This window comes from Nannobrachium achirus (genome assembly GCF_963921795.1).
Source record: "Nannobrachium achirus genome assembly, chromosome: 3".
Lineage (NCBI taxonomy): Eukaryota > Metazoa > Chordata > Actinopteri > Myctophiformes > Myctophidae > Nannobrachium > Nannobrachium achirus.
The window spans coordinates 6,879,450-6,896,765 of NC_137812.1; the positions used below are offsets into that span (position 1 = coordinate 6,879,450).

At 41.5% G+C, this 17,316-nt stretch overlaps 2 protein-coding genes across 2 annotated transcripts in view; one reads left to right on the forward strand and one right to left on the reverse strand.

Moving 5' to 3' along the window:
- The window catches only part of fhip1aa (FHF complex subunit HOOK interacting protein 1Aa), a gene marked incomplete at its 5' end in the record, with an annotated part of 65,728 nt that extends 53,909 nt beyond the window's left edge, over positions 1-11,819 (forward strand). Inside the window, 4 exons of the mRNA XM_080721823.1 lie at positions 51-652; positions 1,699-1,877; positions 4,547-4,667; positions 11,334-11,819. Of these exons, the coding sequence (XP_080577949.1) occupies positions 51-652; positions 1,699-1,877; positions 4,547-4,667; positions 11,334-11,542 (1,111 nt within the window). The 3' untranslated portion in view covers positions 11,543-11,819. The remainder of the gene's footprint in view (positions 1-50; positions 653-1,698; positions 1,878-4,546; positions 4,668-11,333) is intronic.
- Positions 11,547-17,316, reverse strand: part of gatb (glutamyl-tRNA(Gln) amidotransferase, subunit B) — a 129,485-nt gene continuing 123,715 nt past the window's right edge. The window contains exon 14 of the mRNA XM_080721952.1: positions 11,547-11,576. The gene's annotated coding sequence lies outside the window, so the exon portion shown is untranslated. The remainder of the gene's footprint in view (positions 11,577-17,316) is intronic.

Genomic DNA, 17,316 nt, shown 5'->3' on the forward strand with positions numbered 1-17,316 from the left:
GGATAAATGGGATCAGTACGCCTAATGTTTTTGCGTCCCTCCACACCCAGGCACATCCAGGAGATGAGGAGGACGGCCACCCTGCTGATCAAAGGCTCCTACGTGGAGGAGTCTGACTTCCAAGACGACGTCATGGTCTACAACCTGGTGGCCGAGAGCGACAGCAGGGACACCGGCGAGGGGGGCGACGCCGACGGGACGCAAGAGGAGGAGGGGGAGGGGGGCTCGTCTCCCAAGCAGCTCAGCCTCCCAAACGGCCTCAGCCTGGCCCTCCCTCCCTCCGCGTCGGAGGACGGCGGCGATAACAGTTCGGACGCCAAGAAGGAGACAAACGGTCAACCGGACTCCAGCTCCAACCTCCTCCAGAGCCCTGTAGTAGAGTCCGGCCAGGACCTTCTGGCTCAGTACGAGGACCTGATAAAAACCCTGAGCGCAGAGGCCTCAGCAGCTGTGGCGGGTGGTGGTGCAGGTGGTGGGGGTTCCGTTAAAGGTGATCCATGTCTGCCCACGGCGGACATGGACGAGGAGGACATGGACTTCTGCTCCTTCTCCCCCGTGGAGACCCCGGAGCCCGAGAAGCTCCAGTCGCCGTTCGGGACGGCCAACAAGCCTCGTGTGGGTGGAGCCAGAAGCCATTCGGCGCCGTTCACAGGTGAGCTGATTTGTAAATGTTTAAAACTCATTGACTGCGATTTTGAAACCCTTCTAATGTTCCACACCACCGGGATTTTGCTTACCTTTAACGTGGGCGTGTGAGTGCACATTGTCCGCGACGGTTCACGGATTGCGTTCGCTCTACGATGCAGCCGTGGTAAGCTACAAAAAACAGCAGCCCTCCATAGTCCATAGCGATAGTACATGCATGCCACGTGGTTTTTGCGTAAACGAGGAAATGAATGCGTTCGGAGACAGGATACAGGGGTTGGTTACAGTTCCGCCCCCTGTTTCCGGTCTGGGAACATCCGGATCCGGTTTCTGTGAATAGTGCCTCTCCATAGAGGAAAAAATATGGCGGATCTGCGTTCATACTTTAATTGTTTTATAGCGATTACAGCATATTGACAGCTTGTCATAGGCGGAACGGACGCATTTATATAGCTCGTCATACTTGTCATAGGCAGTAAATGAGTTAATGTCCAACCACTTAAAACTCTATCGTTGCTAAAAGAAAAAAAAAACTTAAGGTCGGTGCTTCTAGGATCAATGGGACTAAAACTTGAAAAAAGAGGAGCGATCCGAGCACTCAAATATGTAAAAGAGGAGAGGATGGACGTAAAATCAAGGTACTTTAAGGCCCATTCCCACTGGGCCAGATAACAGATAAAAAAATCTCTTTCTCCAGATATTTTTCCATTCAAAGTGGATGGTAGATACAGATAAAAAAAAATTGCTGCCACAGATAAAAGTATCTGTGGCAAATATCTGTGGCGGATATTTTTTTATCTGTATCTACCATCCACTTTGAATGGAAAAATATCTGGAGAAAGAGATTTTTTATCTGTTATCTGGCCCAGTGGGAATGGGCCTTTAGTCATTACAAAAAGGTTAAAAAGCCGATGTTTTGACCCACTGGTCTTCATCGGGCATGTATGACTCGCTTATCTATCGTTGCTGCCAGGTAGAAACGTCATATTCTCCATATTCCAATCTCTTTTTATTTTTTGAATCTCTGGCCCTGTGTGTCTGTCTGTACTGTAGGTCCATTCATCAGCGTGCTGCTGTCTCGTCTGGAGAACATGTTGGGGAACTCGCTGCACGTCAACCTGTTGCTCACGGGCATCCTGGCCCAGCTGGCGGCGTACCCACAACCCCTGCTGCGCTCCTTCCTGCTCAACACCAACATGGTGTTCCAGCCCAGCGTGCGCTCCTTGTACCAGGTAACATGCTGTGTGTGTGTGTGTGGCAGGGGTGTCGCACCATATTCTGCGCCCTGGGCACTGCGGGCCCCCCATGAATAGGCTATTTAGCTTAGTACGGCGACGGCAGATGACAACGGCAACCGGAAATGATCAGCACTCGATAGATCAACCTGCTGCCCTACGCCAGAAGGTCCCTTTCCACGTTGCGCCCAGGGGCGTCAATTGGGTATGGCAGCGGTATGCCGCTGCCATACCCTGGGTCCAGGGGGGAAGATAAAAGTTAGATCTGAATATGAATCCATGAATGTCTCTTTGTCTATCTGTGCGGGTTATTATTATTATTACAGTAAAATAACTACAAATGTAAAATTGTACAAAATGGTCACTTTAACTAGGTATTATAATTATATGTAAGGTATATATAATTACATATTATATGTAAATAAAAATAAATATATCATGCCTGTTGCTAAGGTATGGCAACATGACTGGTGTCTTGCACGCAGCTGCCGTTGACGTAGTAGAAACGCGCCCCTTAAATTCTCCGATGTTCTTCATAGGGGGATGGGGGGCACCGAGTGCCGCGCTGCGAGCTTGTAGATCTGCTATTTTTTTTAAATCGCGAACATTTGTCATTGAATATTTCAAATCCTTCTAAGGTTTTTTGAAAAACCTATGTTTCTATGTCAGTGGTATTCAAAGATTCAAATTCAAAGATTTGCACATATTTTCACATTTTTTTAAGATAGCAGATCTACAAGCTAACACCGAGTGCCGCGCTGTGAGCTTTGTATATCTGCTATTTTTCAATAGCTAAAGTATAACATAATCAAAGCCCCTCAACCTTGGGCCCTAGTAACTCAGTCCCACTTTCCCCCCCTTGTGACGCCCCTGACCACAGCGCAGTGTGTTGTGAACTTGCAAGTTGTGTATTCTCAGTGCGTGACAGCATGTCAATTATACCAAGTATAAGGCCTCAACTGCTGAGAAGTGAGACGGGATATAGGAACGCATTGAAATCAGAGCATGGTATCACTGTTCAACAACTCACTAAGATATTGGAGGAGCTTTTTCTTCCATCCGCTGGGTTCATCCATAATTTAAGCAGAGAGCTTGGATGCTGACAGTCAGACTAATGAGAGTGGCTGGGCTGTGAGAGCAGAGCTCGGGTTTAACCAGAGGACAGCAGCCGTGGCGCTGTACTCGGTTTCTAGATTAAAATAATCGGATTATTTACAATGGACTCAAGCAGGGGTGTCGCACCAAATTCTGGGTCCTGGTTGAAAGGATTCACTGCGGGGCTGCGGGCCCCCCATGAATGTTCTTCATAGAGGAAGGGGGTTTAACCCATTTAGACTGGGAACACATTTGTTTTGTGCTTTAATGGTTGAGAAATAGCAGATATACAAGCTCACAGCGCGGCACTCGGAGCTTGTAGATCTGCTATTTATTTATTTTTAATCGTGAAAATTTGTGCAAGTCTTTGAATATTTTAAATCCTTTTCGTTTTTTGGAAAAGCCTATGTTTCCCATCTCAAAATATTTAGTTCCAGGGACCTCCAGAAGCAAAATTTGAGTTACAAATGTTTGCTTAAAAAATACATATATTCAAAGATTTGCACACATTTTCACGACTTTTCAAAAATAGCAGATCTACAAGCTCAAAGTATAAAATAATTAAGGCCCCTCCTCCACCTTGGGCCCTAGTAACTCAGTCCCACTTCCCCCGCCTTGTGACGCCCCTGGACTCAAGCATGCAAGGTGGCGGGAACATAAGTCATGGGAATTGCCATTCTTTTCAGTGTTCTGATTCATTCAGTACAATTCACCAAAAAGTTGGATTCAAATGATTTATTTAGCAGTTCGTTCAGTGCTTATGGCTGGAGCTCGGACTGCATTAAGTACGTAAGTATTCACTCACTGACTGGATCAACCAGCGCCACACTCTAAACTCCAGGCCCTCACAGTCCTGCATCACTCACTCGAAATGTGCGTTGTATTTCAATAATGTAAACTTAATTGGACTGATGAATGGCCACTCATCTGGTGTGCTTGTCTGCAGTCTGATACAATAGATTAGAGCAGGGGTCTTCAATGTTTTCAGTCCAAGGACCCCTCAGTTGAGAGAGAGATGAAGCAGGGACCCCCACAACCTGTTCATAGATTCCATATTAGTTTAATCGTTTGACAGCACAATCATCAGTGTATTCTGGATTCATGTCAATTTGTGTTTTCAGATATTTAACCACTTGAGCCGTCAACACTTAATAAACTTGACCTTTCCCTCTTAGCCTGCTCTCTTTCCCCTGACCTCTGAAAATAGCCGATCTACAAGCTCACAACGCTTCGCACCGTGAGGCGTTGTGAGCTTGTGGATCTGCTATTTTTGGCTAAAGTTCTCAGAATTTGGACACTAGGGTTCAAGTGGTTAGTATAAAAATGGAGGAAAAAAAGTTTCTATCACACAAAGATTTGGAGGCTCCCCTGCAGTAACTCTGAGGACCCCCTCCTGGATTAGATTACATAAAAAATAGTGTTGCTGAATCTCTGAAAAAATAGTCAAAGTTTGATCAGTGAGTTCAGTAAGCACGCATCTGAAATACAATGATATGACTCTCTGTGTGTGTGCGTGTGCGTGTGTGTGTGTGTGTGTGTGTGTGTGTGTGTGTGTGTGTGTGTGTGTGCAGGTCCTAGCGTCCATAAAGAACCAGATAGAAGGGGTGTGTGTGACCAGGAAGGACTTCCCAGAGATGATCACAGCTGCACAACACTGGCTCCTGGCAAGAGAGACCTCTGCTGGATCACATGGTGAGGAGCAACTCACTCTGATCCACCACTCAACTGTATCCAAAGAAATGTGTGTCTGTGGTTTTTATAAATATTGAGCGAATGAGCAGTATTTTGTTGCTGTCTGGCAGAAACCTATTTTATTTTTTTAAAGATGCGGTGCAATGATTTATTTCCCCTCTAAAACATGAATATTAGGTATTATGATTATACTAGGAGGAGGATCTTTTCCAAAAGAGTGTACTGAAAGATTTAGAATGGGGCACGGTGGCGCAGTGGTTAGCGCTTCGCCTCAAAGCTAGAATGTCCTGGGTTCGATTCCCGCCGGGGGACGCTGTGGGTGCTGGGGGGCGTGTTTCTCCCTCCGCATCATCAGCGCCCACACCCTAGGTGGGGTCGGCGATAGGGCCTTTCTGTGTGGAGTTTGCATTTTCTCCCCGTGTCTCCTAGGGTTGATACCCTCACAAAAACATGCAGTAATCCTGGTCTCAATAATGCCTCCCCCTGGCCAGCCGGGGCGCTTGATGGAGGGGAAAGGAACTGGTTGGAATAACGTGTTCCTTCCACGCGCTACGTCCATCCCGGGGAAATCCCCCCTGTCAGGTGAAAAGAAACAACTTGGACTACTCATGCATTGAAGGAAGCATGAGGTCAGTCCGTTGTCTCCCCAGGCGCGGCAGAGGGAGAGCAGAGCCCAGGATTACATAGGCAATTGGCACTGGGTGAAAATGGGTTGCAAAATCGTGGGATAAAAATTATTAGAAAAAAAAAAGAAAGATTTAGAATTAGGTTTTTATGTGGCCACACTCACCAGTTCATAAGTATGCCTGGTTGTCATGGTGGGTGGTGACCCAGCTGAAGTTATCCACACCCACAGTGTTGGGTGAATGCTAAAAGGGGAGCGGATGATTATATGATGTCATTTAATCACTGTTTTTGGATCGGCACTTTTGACCTACAAGGTGTCAGCCTCATGGAAGAAATCCAAAATACAAAGGGAATACATAATTGCTCATAACAACCACACCAGGGGGTCTAATGAAGTACTGTCAACCTCATAGACACATGAAAACCAGAAAATGTACAAAACTATGGCACCACCTCTTTAAATGAATGCCCAACTACAGCGGCACACTAAAGGAGAAGCAACAGTTTTGGACATACTAGGTTTCCACTCCAGTTGAATATTTGTTTTATTGTACAGTCAATGGTCAACGTGAGGGAATACAAGGTGAAAATATGACATCAATCGATATATAACTAAATGATTAAATGGATTAGTTCGTTTTAACTGTTGCCTCCCTAAAATAAACTGCCATGATTCAGGGAAAACTAGAAGAAGTGCTCTTCCGAGCACAGGTCTCCACCAGGCCACGCATCCTGGTGGTGCTATAATAGGCCAATGTAAAAAGGGTGGCATGTGTTCTTGACCAATCTTAAACCTTTCATGGCGCCACCATGAGGCTGATTTGAACATTTAGTATTGTAATTTCTTCCTTGGCCTTTTGCGAATGTGCGTGCACAATTTCATTAAAAATGCACGCTGTGTTTGATTTGAGGCATTTTGTTCAAAACGGATCAATCCTGCAAAGTTTGGAGGCCAATCTTAGCCAATCAGGATGGAATATTTAATATGGGACAGATCCGTCTTGATCATATGACTGTAGAGATACTGTGTACTGATTTGTGGTAATTGTGGGTAAAATCTGAAGTAATATCCAAAAATGTGTCTTACTTAAGTCAGCCTCCTGGTGGCGCTATAAAAGGCTGATGTGAAAAATGCAAGGAAAGGGTTTTTCCTTGGCCTATAGGGAGTGCGCTTACAAAGTTTGAAACTGATCGGTGGAGTTATAGGTAAAACCACAAATTGGCCTGTAATAGCGCCACCATGAGGCTGATTTCAAAAATTTGCAGTGGCATTTCTTCCTCGGCCTAGTGGGAACGTGTGTGCGCGATTTCATGTTAATTGCACTCTGCGTATGTGATTTGAGGCATTTTGTCCAAAACGGACCAATCTTACAAACTTTGAAAGCGAATCTCAGCCATTATCAGCCAATCAGGATGGAATATGGACAATCAGACAGATCCGTGTCGATCACATGACTGAAGAGATACTGTCTACTGATTTGCGTGATTTTTGGACAAAATCTGTAGGAGTATTGTACAGAAATGTGTTTTGCAAACATCGGCCTAATGGTGGCGCTAGAACAGGGCCATTTGAAAAATGTGGGGCAGAGGTTCTGAATTGGCATCCAGGGAGTGTGTGTGCTCATTTTGGCTGCGTCCGGGCCAACGGCACCGGAGATTAGCTGTTAACAAACTTGGAGGACGGACGCACGCACTTCGGCTGGTGGAGACAATAAAAACAAATGGAAGACAGGGAACTTTCTTAACCCTTTAAGTCTTATGCGTCGCTGTATATGAAATAGCGAAAAGTGACGATCTATAAGCTCGCAGTGTGACACATTGACCTTATTTTTTCACATAATAAACATTGCCGAATATAGGGCTGTAAGGGTTATCAAACAAGAACATATCAGATGGTCTACATTCCTTTAAAGCAAAGAAAATGCATGTATGTATGTATTAATTGAGTCTTTTATCCCTGCTTCTGGTCAGAAGCAGAGATAAAACATATCCCATCCCCCTCGCAGCAAAATGCAACCTTGCCAGGGTGGATAACAGAATGTTTAAAGCATCACATGGTGAGAAGCAACTCACTTTAATCCACCACTCAACTGTATCAAAATAAATGTATTTTGTTGCTGTCAGGGAAGAAACCTATTATATTTTTGTAAACAAATGCCCTACTTGATCATACTACAGTCTCACATAGCACATCTGTAAGCTTCAAACGCGGCGCGAAGAGACTTGTTTCAAGCTTGTAGATCAGGGGTCCTCAACAGGGGGTTCGGGACACCTAGGGGGTCCTCAGAGTTACTACAGGGGGTCCTTCAAATCTTTGTGTGATAGAAATAGTTCTTCTTTTTTTATATTAACCACTTGAACCCTAGTGTCCTTATTCTGAGAACTTTAGCCAAAAATAGCAGATCTACAAGCTCACAACGCCTCGCGCTGTGAGGCGTTGAGCTTGTAGATCGGCTATTTTTCTGGAAAGAGCTTTGGTGTAGAGGGGAAAAAGAGCACACTAAGTACAGAGTGAAAGGTCAAGTTTATTAAGTATTGACGGTTCAAGTGGTTAAATATCTGAAAACACAAATTGACATGAATCCAAAACACACTGATGATCGATCGTGCTGTCAAACAATGAAACTATATGGAATCTATGAACAGGTTGTGGGGGTCCCTGCTTCATCTCTCTCTCGACTAAGGGGTCCTTGGCCTAAAAACGTTGAAGACCCCTGTTGTAGATCTTGAAATCCTGAAAGGTATCAGCTATGTTGTTTTGAGTAAGGCACAATTGGCACAATGACAAGCTTTTCACAAACTCAAATTGCATGTTTTTACTTCATTGCTTACAAATGGAAAGCATTTTAAGCTTTCTCATTCCATTGGATTGTCGAGGCCTCAGCCAATGTTCTGTATTGATCTCGCTTGGATAAGGAATTGGCTAATGATGAAATAATGGCTTCATAGTGTTCTGGTTTATTCAACTCTTTAAGAATGGGTTTCTTGTTTTCCCCCATTCCAACTTCATTATTCATTATTCCCTGTAGGAGAATCACTGTTGGAGATGGGATTTATATGAGCCGGATCTCTGGAATCCGTTCCTTTCAAAGAGCCGTTCACAAGACTGTCTCATTCTACTTACTAGTTACTTTGTAGATTTTGATAATAATTACAAATAACTTCAACCCTATATACATTTATTTCGGACGTATATAGGTACACACCTGCCATTTGAAAATAGCCGATCTACAAGCTCACAATGCGTCGTAACGTGACGCATAGTGAGCTTGTAGATCTGCTATTTTCAAAAGATTTTTCTACATTTTATTCATTGGAAAACCTGCGAAATGGATACTTTACTTTTGTACTTTTACTCAAGTACAATTTAATTCGAAACTTCTACTTGTAGCAGAGTATTTCTACATTTATTTATACTGCGAACCGGATCCCATCGTTCATTTCAAAGAGCCGTTTCAAAAGACTCGATTCGTTCACGAACGTTCCCACCTCTAATCACTGTCCTCAAACCGTCTGTTGTTCCACACAGATCTTTTGAAGCTTTTACAAATAGAAATACATCTGTGTTGCTTTTGGCCCCTAGAGCTCATTCTCACTATGAAATGCTACGGATGGAAAAAAAACTATCCACCATATCAGATCTGTTTTGGTTCCTACGAGGACAAGAATAAATTCTACTTGATCTTGTTTTGATCAAGTAGAATTACTGTTAAGAAACAACCGCTAGACCGCTAGACTTTGAAGTTTCCCTGTGGGAGATTTAACCCATTTAGGCCAAGGATTATTGAATGCTTTAACTATTGAAAAATAGCAGATATACAAGCTCACAGCGTGGCACCGAGTGCCGCGCTGCGAGCTTGTAGATCTGCTATTTTTGAAAAAGTCGTGAAAATGTGTGCAAATCTTTGAATATATGTATTTTTAAAGCAAACGTTTGTAACTCAAATTTTCTTCTGGGTGGTCCCTGGAACTAAATATTTTGAGATGGGGGTCCTTGGCCAAATACATATCATTTTGGGGGTCTTTTACATGAAAAAGTCTGAGAACCACTGACATAGTAGTCTCTCAAGAACAGACTAACTGAGCTCCAGCTAAGTGAAAAGGACCTTATCTTCGACGATGGCTGGCCAGATTGCTGACTACATAGGTTTTTCAAAAAAATCTTAGAAGGATTCAAAAGACACTTATAGAATCGGGTCCAAATTCAAATTTTCACGATTTTTCAAAAATAGCAGATCTACAAGCTCGCAGTGCAGCTTGTATATCTGCTATTTTTCAATAGTTAAAGCATAAAATAATAATACACAATAATGTGTACCCGTTCTAAATGGGTTAAAAGATATAAAACAAAATACTAATATATAGGGGGGGGAAAAAGACTGAATTTACCAAGAAGGCTACGTAAAGGGAATTTTCAAGTGGGTGAAGGGAATCTTTATTCCTTTCTTGTAAGGGTTGTCTTGATGTTAGAAACGGCTACTTGAGTACCTCGTTCAGTGATGTTTTTCTAAAGATATCTCATTGATGTGACATCATAGGGTGTTGGCAACTTCCCCACAATATTCTTTTATTAACAGGGATACATTATGAACCACTTTCATAAAATTTAAACAACAGATGCCTAACTTATGCTCCGACACATAGAAACAAGTCGATCTACAAACTCAGGCGTGTTTTGAGCTTGTAGATTGGCTAGTTTCAGGCTTGACACAGTATAATGTCTCAGTCTGGTGGAAACCTCCAGGTCCAAAACTATTTTTTTTCCTTTTTTTTCAGGATTCAAAATGAATCCAATTGATTGCAAAGGGCTTTGCACACAGACATGTTTTTTTTTTTTTTTTTTTGCACGGAAAAAACGGACAAAGAAAACAATGATTCTCTATGACCTCATGCACACTGGCTCACAATTTCAGTAATTCAGTAATCAGTTTGACTTTTTCTTCAAATGTCAGGCGTACTGTACTGCCTTATTGTCTCAATGTCTTCTCAACAACCAGCTGTAACTGCAATGCCCAGAACTCAAATGTGGTACTACAATATGTAACAACACTACAAGTGTATAATGCGGGACTACAATAAGTAACAACACTACAAATATGTGGCCTTTCTCAAGTGTTGTACTGCCTGGTTCTCAAACCTTTTCATGTCAAGGACCCCCAAATTAATGTGTAGGCCTCTGGCCCCTATAAACAATTTGTGTTGTTAAAATATTTAAATTTAGTTTTTTACCTTTTCTTTTTAGATTGTTAGAAAATAGCCAAGTATGTAGAGGGTTCAAGTGGTTCTTCAACGATTCGATTTGTGCGTCTTGTTGCATGCGGTAAAAACTCATTGACTCCTTTTATGACTCCTTTTCGGATCTTGCACACCAAATCCAATGCGTTTTAATCATGCAGCAAACGGTACCACTTAAACCCTCTATAATTGGTAAAAGGTACTTATAATACACATACTTGTCTTTTTTTCACTCTCTTAAAGGGGAAGACCATCCATTTTCAATATTGAACTGTGTCATTAATATACCTTAGAGGAGTTGTGTGGAAATAGAAAAAAAAGTTCCCACTCTTCTGTGTTGCCTAGAACTGGAGGATTGATTTTGGGGCTTGTATTGTAAAGTACAACTTGATGACATCACACATTGTACTTTACAATACAAAACCCAAAATCAATCCTCCAGTTCTAGGCAACACAGAAGAGGGGGAACTTTTTTTGTATTTCCACACTCCTCTAAGGTATATTAATGACATATTTCAATATTGAAAATGGGTGGTCTTCTCCTTTAATGTTCCGCCCCGGGATAATGGATCGTGTTAATTTCGATTATCGCGATAATATTGTAAATCGCGATTTCTTTTGCCAAAATAATCGTGATATGAAATTTTCATATCGTCCCATCCCTAGTGGTATGATCAAGTAGGGCAGTAATTTAGGAAATAAATAAATCCAAAGTTAAAATATGGGGATCAGAGGTTTCTGCCCGACAACAATGATATCCAAAGTTTTTATTCGTCTACATCAATAAATAATTCTTGTTTTCAGACAGTCACCCTGGCCATCCCAGAGGTTCCAGCCATGGGGAAGGAGGTGGGCTGACGCTGCAGAGTTCCCCGCCTCCCCCCCAACCCAAGAGCATCTCTCTGGCCCGCACCGAGGTCTTCGCCACCGTCGTCTTCACGGAGCTCCTCAAAGAGCTGGCCGCCATTGCTCAGGAGCACTCCATACTATCATACATTCCAATGGAGGAGTGACGGAATCCCACCTGGGCTCTGTCACGGGTCCCCCCTTTGATTAAAAAAAAGAAAACATTTTGAAAGAACTATTTTTAGACATGTTTTTTTTGTGTCTTGCCCGCTTGAGTTGGCGAGACTTAGGGATTACATTTTCTGCCTAGGGATGGGTATCGTTCACCTTTGAATCGATACGATACTTTTTCCGATACCTGGGAATCGATATGATACCCTTTTCGATACCATTTTCGATACTTTTTAATTAAGTTTAACTTCAACGCGGAAAGAGTGGTGACTCGCTGGCTGCTGCGGTAGAGCAGAGGTGATGATGATGATCACACAGTGTGGCGGAGCGGAGAGTATAGACGTTGGATAATCATCATAATAATAAACATTATAGGCTATCGTCGGCTATTTTCCACAGTAACGAGTGTAGCCTACTAAAGCAGTCATTAAACTCTCAGTAGCCCAACTGTTACAGATGCGACCGGCCAGGGGTGCGTTCCAGAGTATCGAAACGAGGTATCGTTCGTTTTTACGCGAACCGGTTCCCCTATAGTATCGACGTCATGCGATCGATACCATTAGTCCGCGCGCGCATGTGTCTGGAAAATGTAAAAGTTGTCCTGCAAAGTGATTGCCCCAGTGTCATTATCATGACGCCAGGGGCAGCTCTTTTTGCGTTATCACATTGACGCCGAAGTAATGTGGACCATGGCGACTAAATACCTTTTGTGTACCATGTTGACGCCATAGGAATACGGACATAAAAAAACAGTTGGCAGTGAAAACGAGGTGGGTGCAGACAGAAGTGGCCTTGAGCCCTGCAAGGCGTTATACCAGGGGGTCCGGGACCCCTAGGGGGTCCCCAGAGTCACTACAGGGGGTCCTCCAAATCTTTGTGTGATATAAACTTTTTGTTCTCCTTTTTATAACCACTTGAAGCCTAGTGTCCATATACTTTAGCCAAAAATAGCAGATCTACAAGCTCACAACGCCTCGCAGCGCGAGGCGTTGTGAGCTTGTAGATCGGCTATTTTCGGGCAAAGAGCTTTGGTGTAGAGGGGAAGGTCATGTTTATTAATTATTGACCGTTCAAGTGGTTAAATATCTGAAAACAAACAATAATTGTCACAAATCCGAAAGACACTGACGATTGTGCTGTCAAAGGATTAAACTATATGGAATCTATGAAAAGGTTTTGGGGGTCCCTGCTTCTCTCTCTCAACTAAGGGGTCCTTGGCCTAAAAAACTTTGAAGACCCCTGCATTATACTATTAGGCAGTGGAGGACTAAGTATTCAACTACAGTACTTGAGCCAAAGTATACTGTAAATAATTCTGGTCAAATATTACTCCAATAATTGCTCACTCAAACAGTTGAGTAAAAAGTATACTGGAGCACTTGCTTTTGAACATGCTTAGGTATTCAAAAGTACATGCTTTTTTATATAATGATGTATTCAAAAGTTGTGCATGGTGCATGCCATAAAAAAGAAATTTCAAAATTTCACATGGAGTCCCCAACATCCACATTCCGTTAACATGGTATACAAAAGGGTATTTAAATGGCGTCAGCCTTGTCTGTATGTTACATTTTCCGGCACTACTTGACGAAGAATGAACCTTTGTGTATCAATTTGTTTCTACGGCTATTTTGTAGGTAACTTTTAAAACGAAAGAGAATATATATATAATATATTTTTCCAAGACAATCAGTGGGCCTTAGCAGAGTACATATTTTTTAGCCTAAATATATTTTCCTTTTTAAAACTGCAATACTTTTGGATGATTGTTATTGGTACTTGCCTTGTATACAGTAAATCCAAGCACGACGTTCCAGATTTTCAGCAGGAGAATTATAATGACCTATATATTATACTCTTTGATATTTGAATGACCAGCTAATAACATTTTTGAACGGACCGCTTCAAATATAGGTCAATAAACCAAAGACACGAATGGATGGAACCTTGGAACTGTGTGTAAGTTAAAAGAATATCTGGGTAATCATCTTCATTTGTCCTAATCAGTTTGACTTTTCCTTCAAATGTCAGGCGTACTGTACTGCCTTATGGTCTGAATGTCTTCTCAACAACCAGCTGTGACTGCAATGTCCAGAACTCAAAATGTGGTACTACAATATCGTCGTTGTCAGTGAAAACCTCCACCGTTCGTTTTGTATTTTTCATTTTAAAAATGATTTAAACTAGTGAAAACAGCCGATCTACAAGCACACAACGCCTCACACCGCGAGGCGTTATGTGCTTGTAGATCTGCTGTTTTCACTACTTTTGTACGACGGTCTTGTACAACGAAGCAGGGCTTTACTTTGCGAAAGAACGTACAAATTTGAAACTTGGAGATACGAGGTTTCTGCCCGGCAACGACTATATGTAACAACACTGCTGTCGTATAATATGGTACTACAATAAGTAACAACACTACAAGTGTATAATATGTGGCCTTTCTAAAGTGCTGCTGGCTTGTACATGCCACAGGACAATGGTTCTCAAACCTTTTCATGTCAAGGACCTCCAAATGAACATGTATCTGGCCCCTATAAACAATTTGTGTTGTTAAAATGGTTCAATTTGGTTTTTTACCTTTTCTTTTTAGAATGTTAGAAATAGCCAATGTACTGTATATAGAGGGTTCAACTGGTTCAGCTGATTGTGTTAACCACTTAAACGGCTGGTGGTCGAGCGGAGTGCCTCAGGGCTCTATGCTGGTGTATTTTCTATTGTTATGGGGGTAAGCTTTCGCTGAAAATAGCCGATTGTCGATCTGCTGTTTTCTGTGAATGTACGGATGCTGGTGTTTTAAGTGGTTAACTGCTTTTGCTGGGGACCCCCTGGAATCCCGTCAAGGACCCCTGGGGGTCCCCAACTGAACCATCATCTTTGAACCTTTGAATATTGCAGCACAATCTGTACAGTATGTTGACTGTAACAAGAGGTCATATTGGAATAATGTTTGCACAGGTGGTGTTGTCGTTTTCACTTACACACAGGGTAGTTATGTTTGTTTGGTTTTTCCGTTAAAAAGTTAAATTTCTATATTCTGACAATCAGAATGTATAGAAAATCAATTTTTTAGATGGGTTGCCAGTTTCATCCAGTCCAGAGTACTTTTGATCATTTTCATTATTTATTTATTTTCATTTCCAATTTTGTCTGATCACTTCTTTGTTAATTACTGACAATTTCACTTACTTATCGTGCATCCTTTATGAGTTCTCTCTCTTGATTGGATAAAATTGGTATCCTAACCTAGCAATGGTTGCTATCAGAATATAGAGCCATATGTCACGTCTTTCACAACAACAAAACAATCACTTTTACATCACATTTTAATTTTCACAGACAAAAAAAAAACAGACACACCTGTTAAATCTATTTTTTTGTGCAGAATGCAAATCATATTTATTGTGTCTTTAAGGTTCTTATAAGACATGAAATGGGGTTTCATGAGATTTATTTTTAATGTTTAAATGCATATGATTTTGATGTCGTTTGTATGACTTGGTTTTTGTTCAGAACCGTACCTCAGGGGCTTCTGAATGTAGAGCTTTTTCCTACAGCCTTTAGTGAACTCACTTTCCCACAATGCATCACGGGAAGAATCACAGGACTTCACGTGTCAGACTGTGCAGCACAACCAGGATGTTTCTTAGTGTTGTACTATCTCGCCTTAACTTAGTACCACTTTATAACATATGTCAGTGGTTCCCAAACAGTGGGTCGGGTCCCCGTGTTGGGTGACAGAACCCTTATGGGAAATATCCACTTTTTAATGATTTTTTGTATTTATTCTTTTTTGTTTCCTATATTTAAAAGATTTTTGAAAAATACAAAATTAGGAAAATATATTTTTTTAAAGAATTTCAGAAATATTATAGTAGGACAAATAATCCATAAATAAGAAGAAAAGAAAAAGAGAGAAATTGCAAAAATACCAGACTCTTTTCACTATTTTAGAAATGGGACTGTTAATATTTTTGTAAGTGTGGGTCCCGGAAAAACATCAAAAGTGTCTTTTGGGTTTTAAGCCGAACAGTTTGGGAATCACAGATGTATATTATATACATACTATGTCAACAAATATGTCAAGGAAGTTGTAGAAGCACTCTATGCAATAATCTTATTTGTATATTTCAGGTATTTCACAGGTAGTTGCATATTTCCTGATGGACTGGGGTATTTATATACTGTGTAGGGTATTTAAGGGGTGTTTGTCTTTTCGAGAAAGTTTCTATTGCCATATTTTCAGTAAGGTTGTGCTAAAAAATGTTCTCATGATGTGTTTTCATCACTGTCCTTTTGATCAGAGCGCAGTTAAACCTTTGTACTATGTTGTATGTATGGCTATGTTCAGTTTCCCAGTTGATAAAGCAGTGACTGACTGACTGTGCATCTTAACATTTCTTGTTTTGAGGGTTGGAGACTGTTCTGGTTTAAAGATGGGGTGCCATGAGTTTTGGGGTGCCATGAGTTTTGTCCCCCTAAAACATGATCAGGTATTATGATTTTCTAGGAGGACATTTCTTTAAAAAAAAAAAAGTGTAAAAATGGGTTTGTTTTTTTATGTGGCCACACCCACCAGTAGGGGTGGCGATATGGAAAAAAATATCACAATATTTTCCCGAGCTGTATCACGATACACAATTTTATCACGATTCTTTTTCACGTTGGTTTTTATGGTTATTCTTTATGGTTACTTGACAAAAACTAGACTCTCTGGGTTCCTTTTGGGAGGTCTAAATTGAACTTTACAAGTATGTAACTGACAGTATACAAATGAAACGGGTCCATTTGGTTTCATTTGTATACTGTCAGAGTTAAGTGGAGACCTTGACATTTTAAGGTTTGAGAACTGATGATTTAGACCAAAATGCAGGTTAAAATTGAATTCTGCAATGAATGTATTAATGATTAAACAGGATGTTTTATAAGGCTCCCTCAATTGTATCAGGATATATACAATACCTCTGAAAAGGCATATCGTGGAGACATTGTATCGTCTCAACGATAATTATCACCATATCGCCCACCCCTACCCGCCAGTTAATTAAGTATGCCTGGTTGTCAGGTGGGTGGTGACCCAGCTGAAGTTAACCACACCCACAATGTTGGGTGTATGGTGAAAGGGGAGGGGATGAGTTTTTGATGTCATTTAATCTGTGTTTTTTGACTGGGCCTTTTGACTATAGAGGAAGTAACCAAAAATACACAGGGAAGACAAATCGGCACATTGTAACCACACCTGGGAATCTATTGGAGTAATGTTAAAGGACAACTCCCCTTAACCACTTCTAAGCTCATTTTCCTACTTATATTGATCCCAAATGACTGTCCATGGGGTCTATTAGGCAGAAATGCCCCTGTTGTCCAGTTTCCCCAGCAGAACGCAGCACTCTGTAGACACATACAAAACAGAAGAAGTACAAAACTATGGCACCACCTCTTTAAACTTGCATTTACTTCTAAGGGTGCACCGGTTTACAAAAAAACACAGTTCGATATTTAGCCGTCACGGTTCGATACTTTTTCGATACAAAAAATAAACAGAAATGTCCTTGATTTATAAACATATTTTTATAACTACGTATTTTTTCGTTTTAACTTTGAACAATAAGGTACCCAACCTCTAGGGTAGTGCTTCTCTAAGTGGGCTCTGTGGACCCCTAGGGGTCCTTGAGGGGGTTCCAGGGGAATGTGGATGTGGAGTGGTATTGTATTGTTCGGTACAGGGTCATTCGGTTCGGTACAGGGTCTTTCGGTTCGGTATTCGATA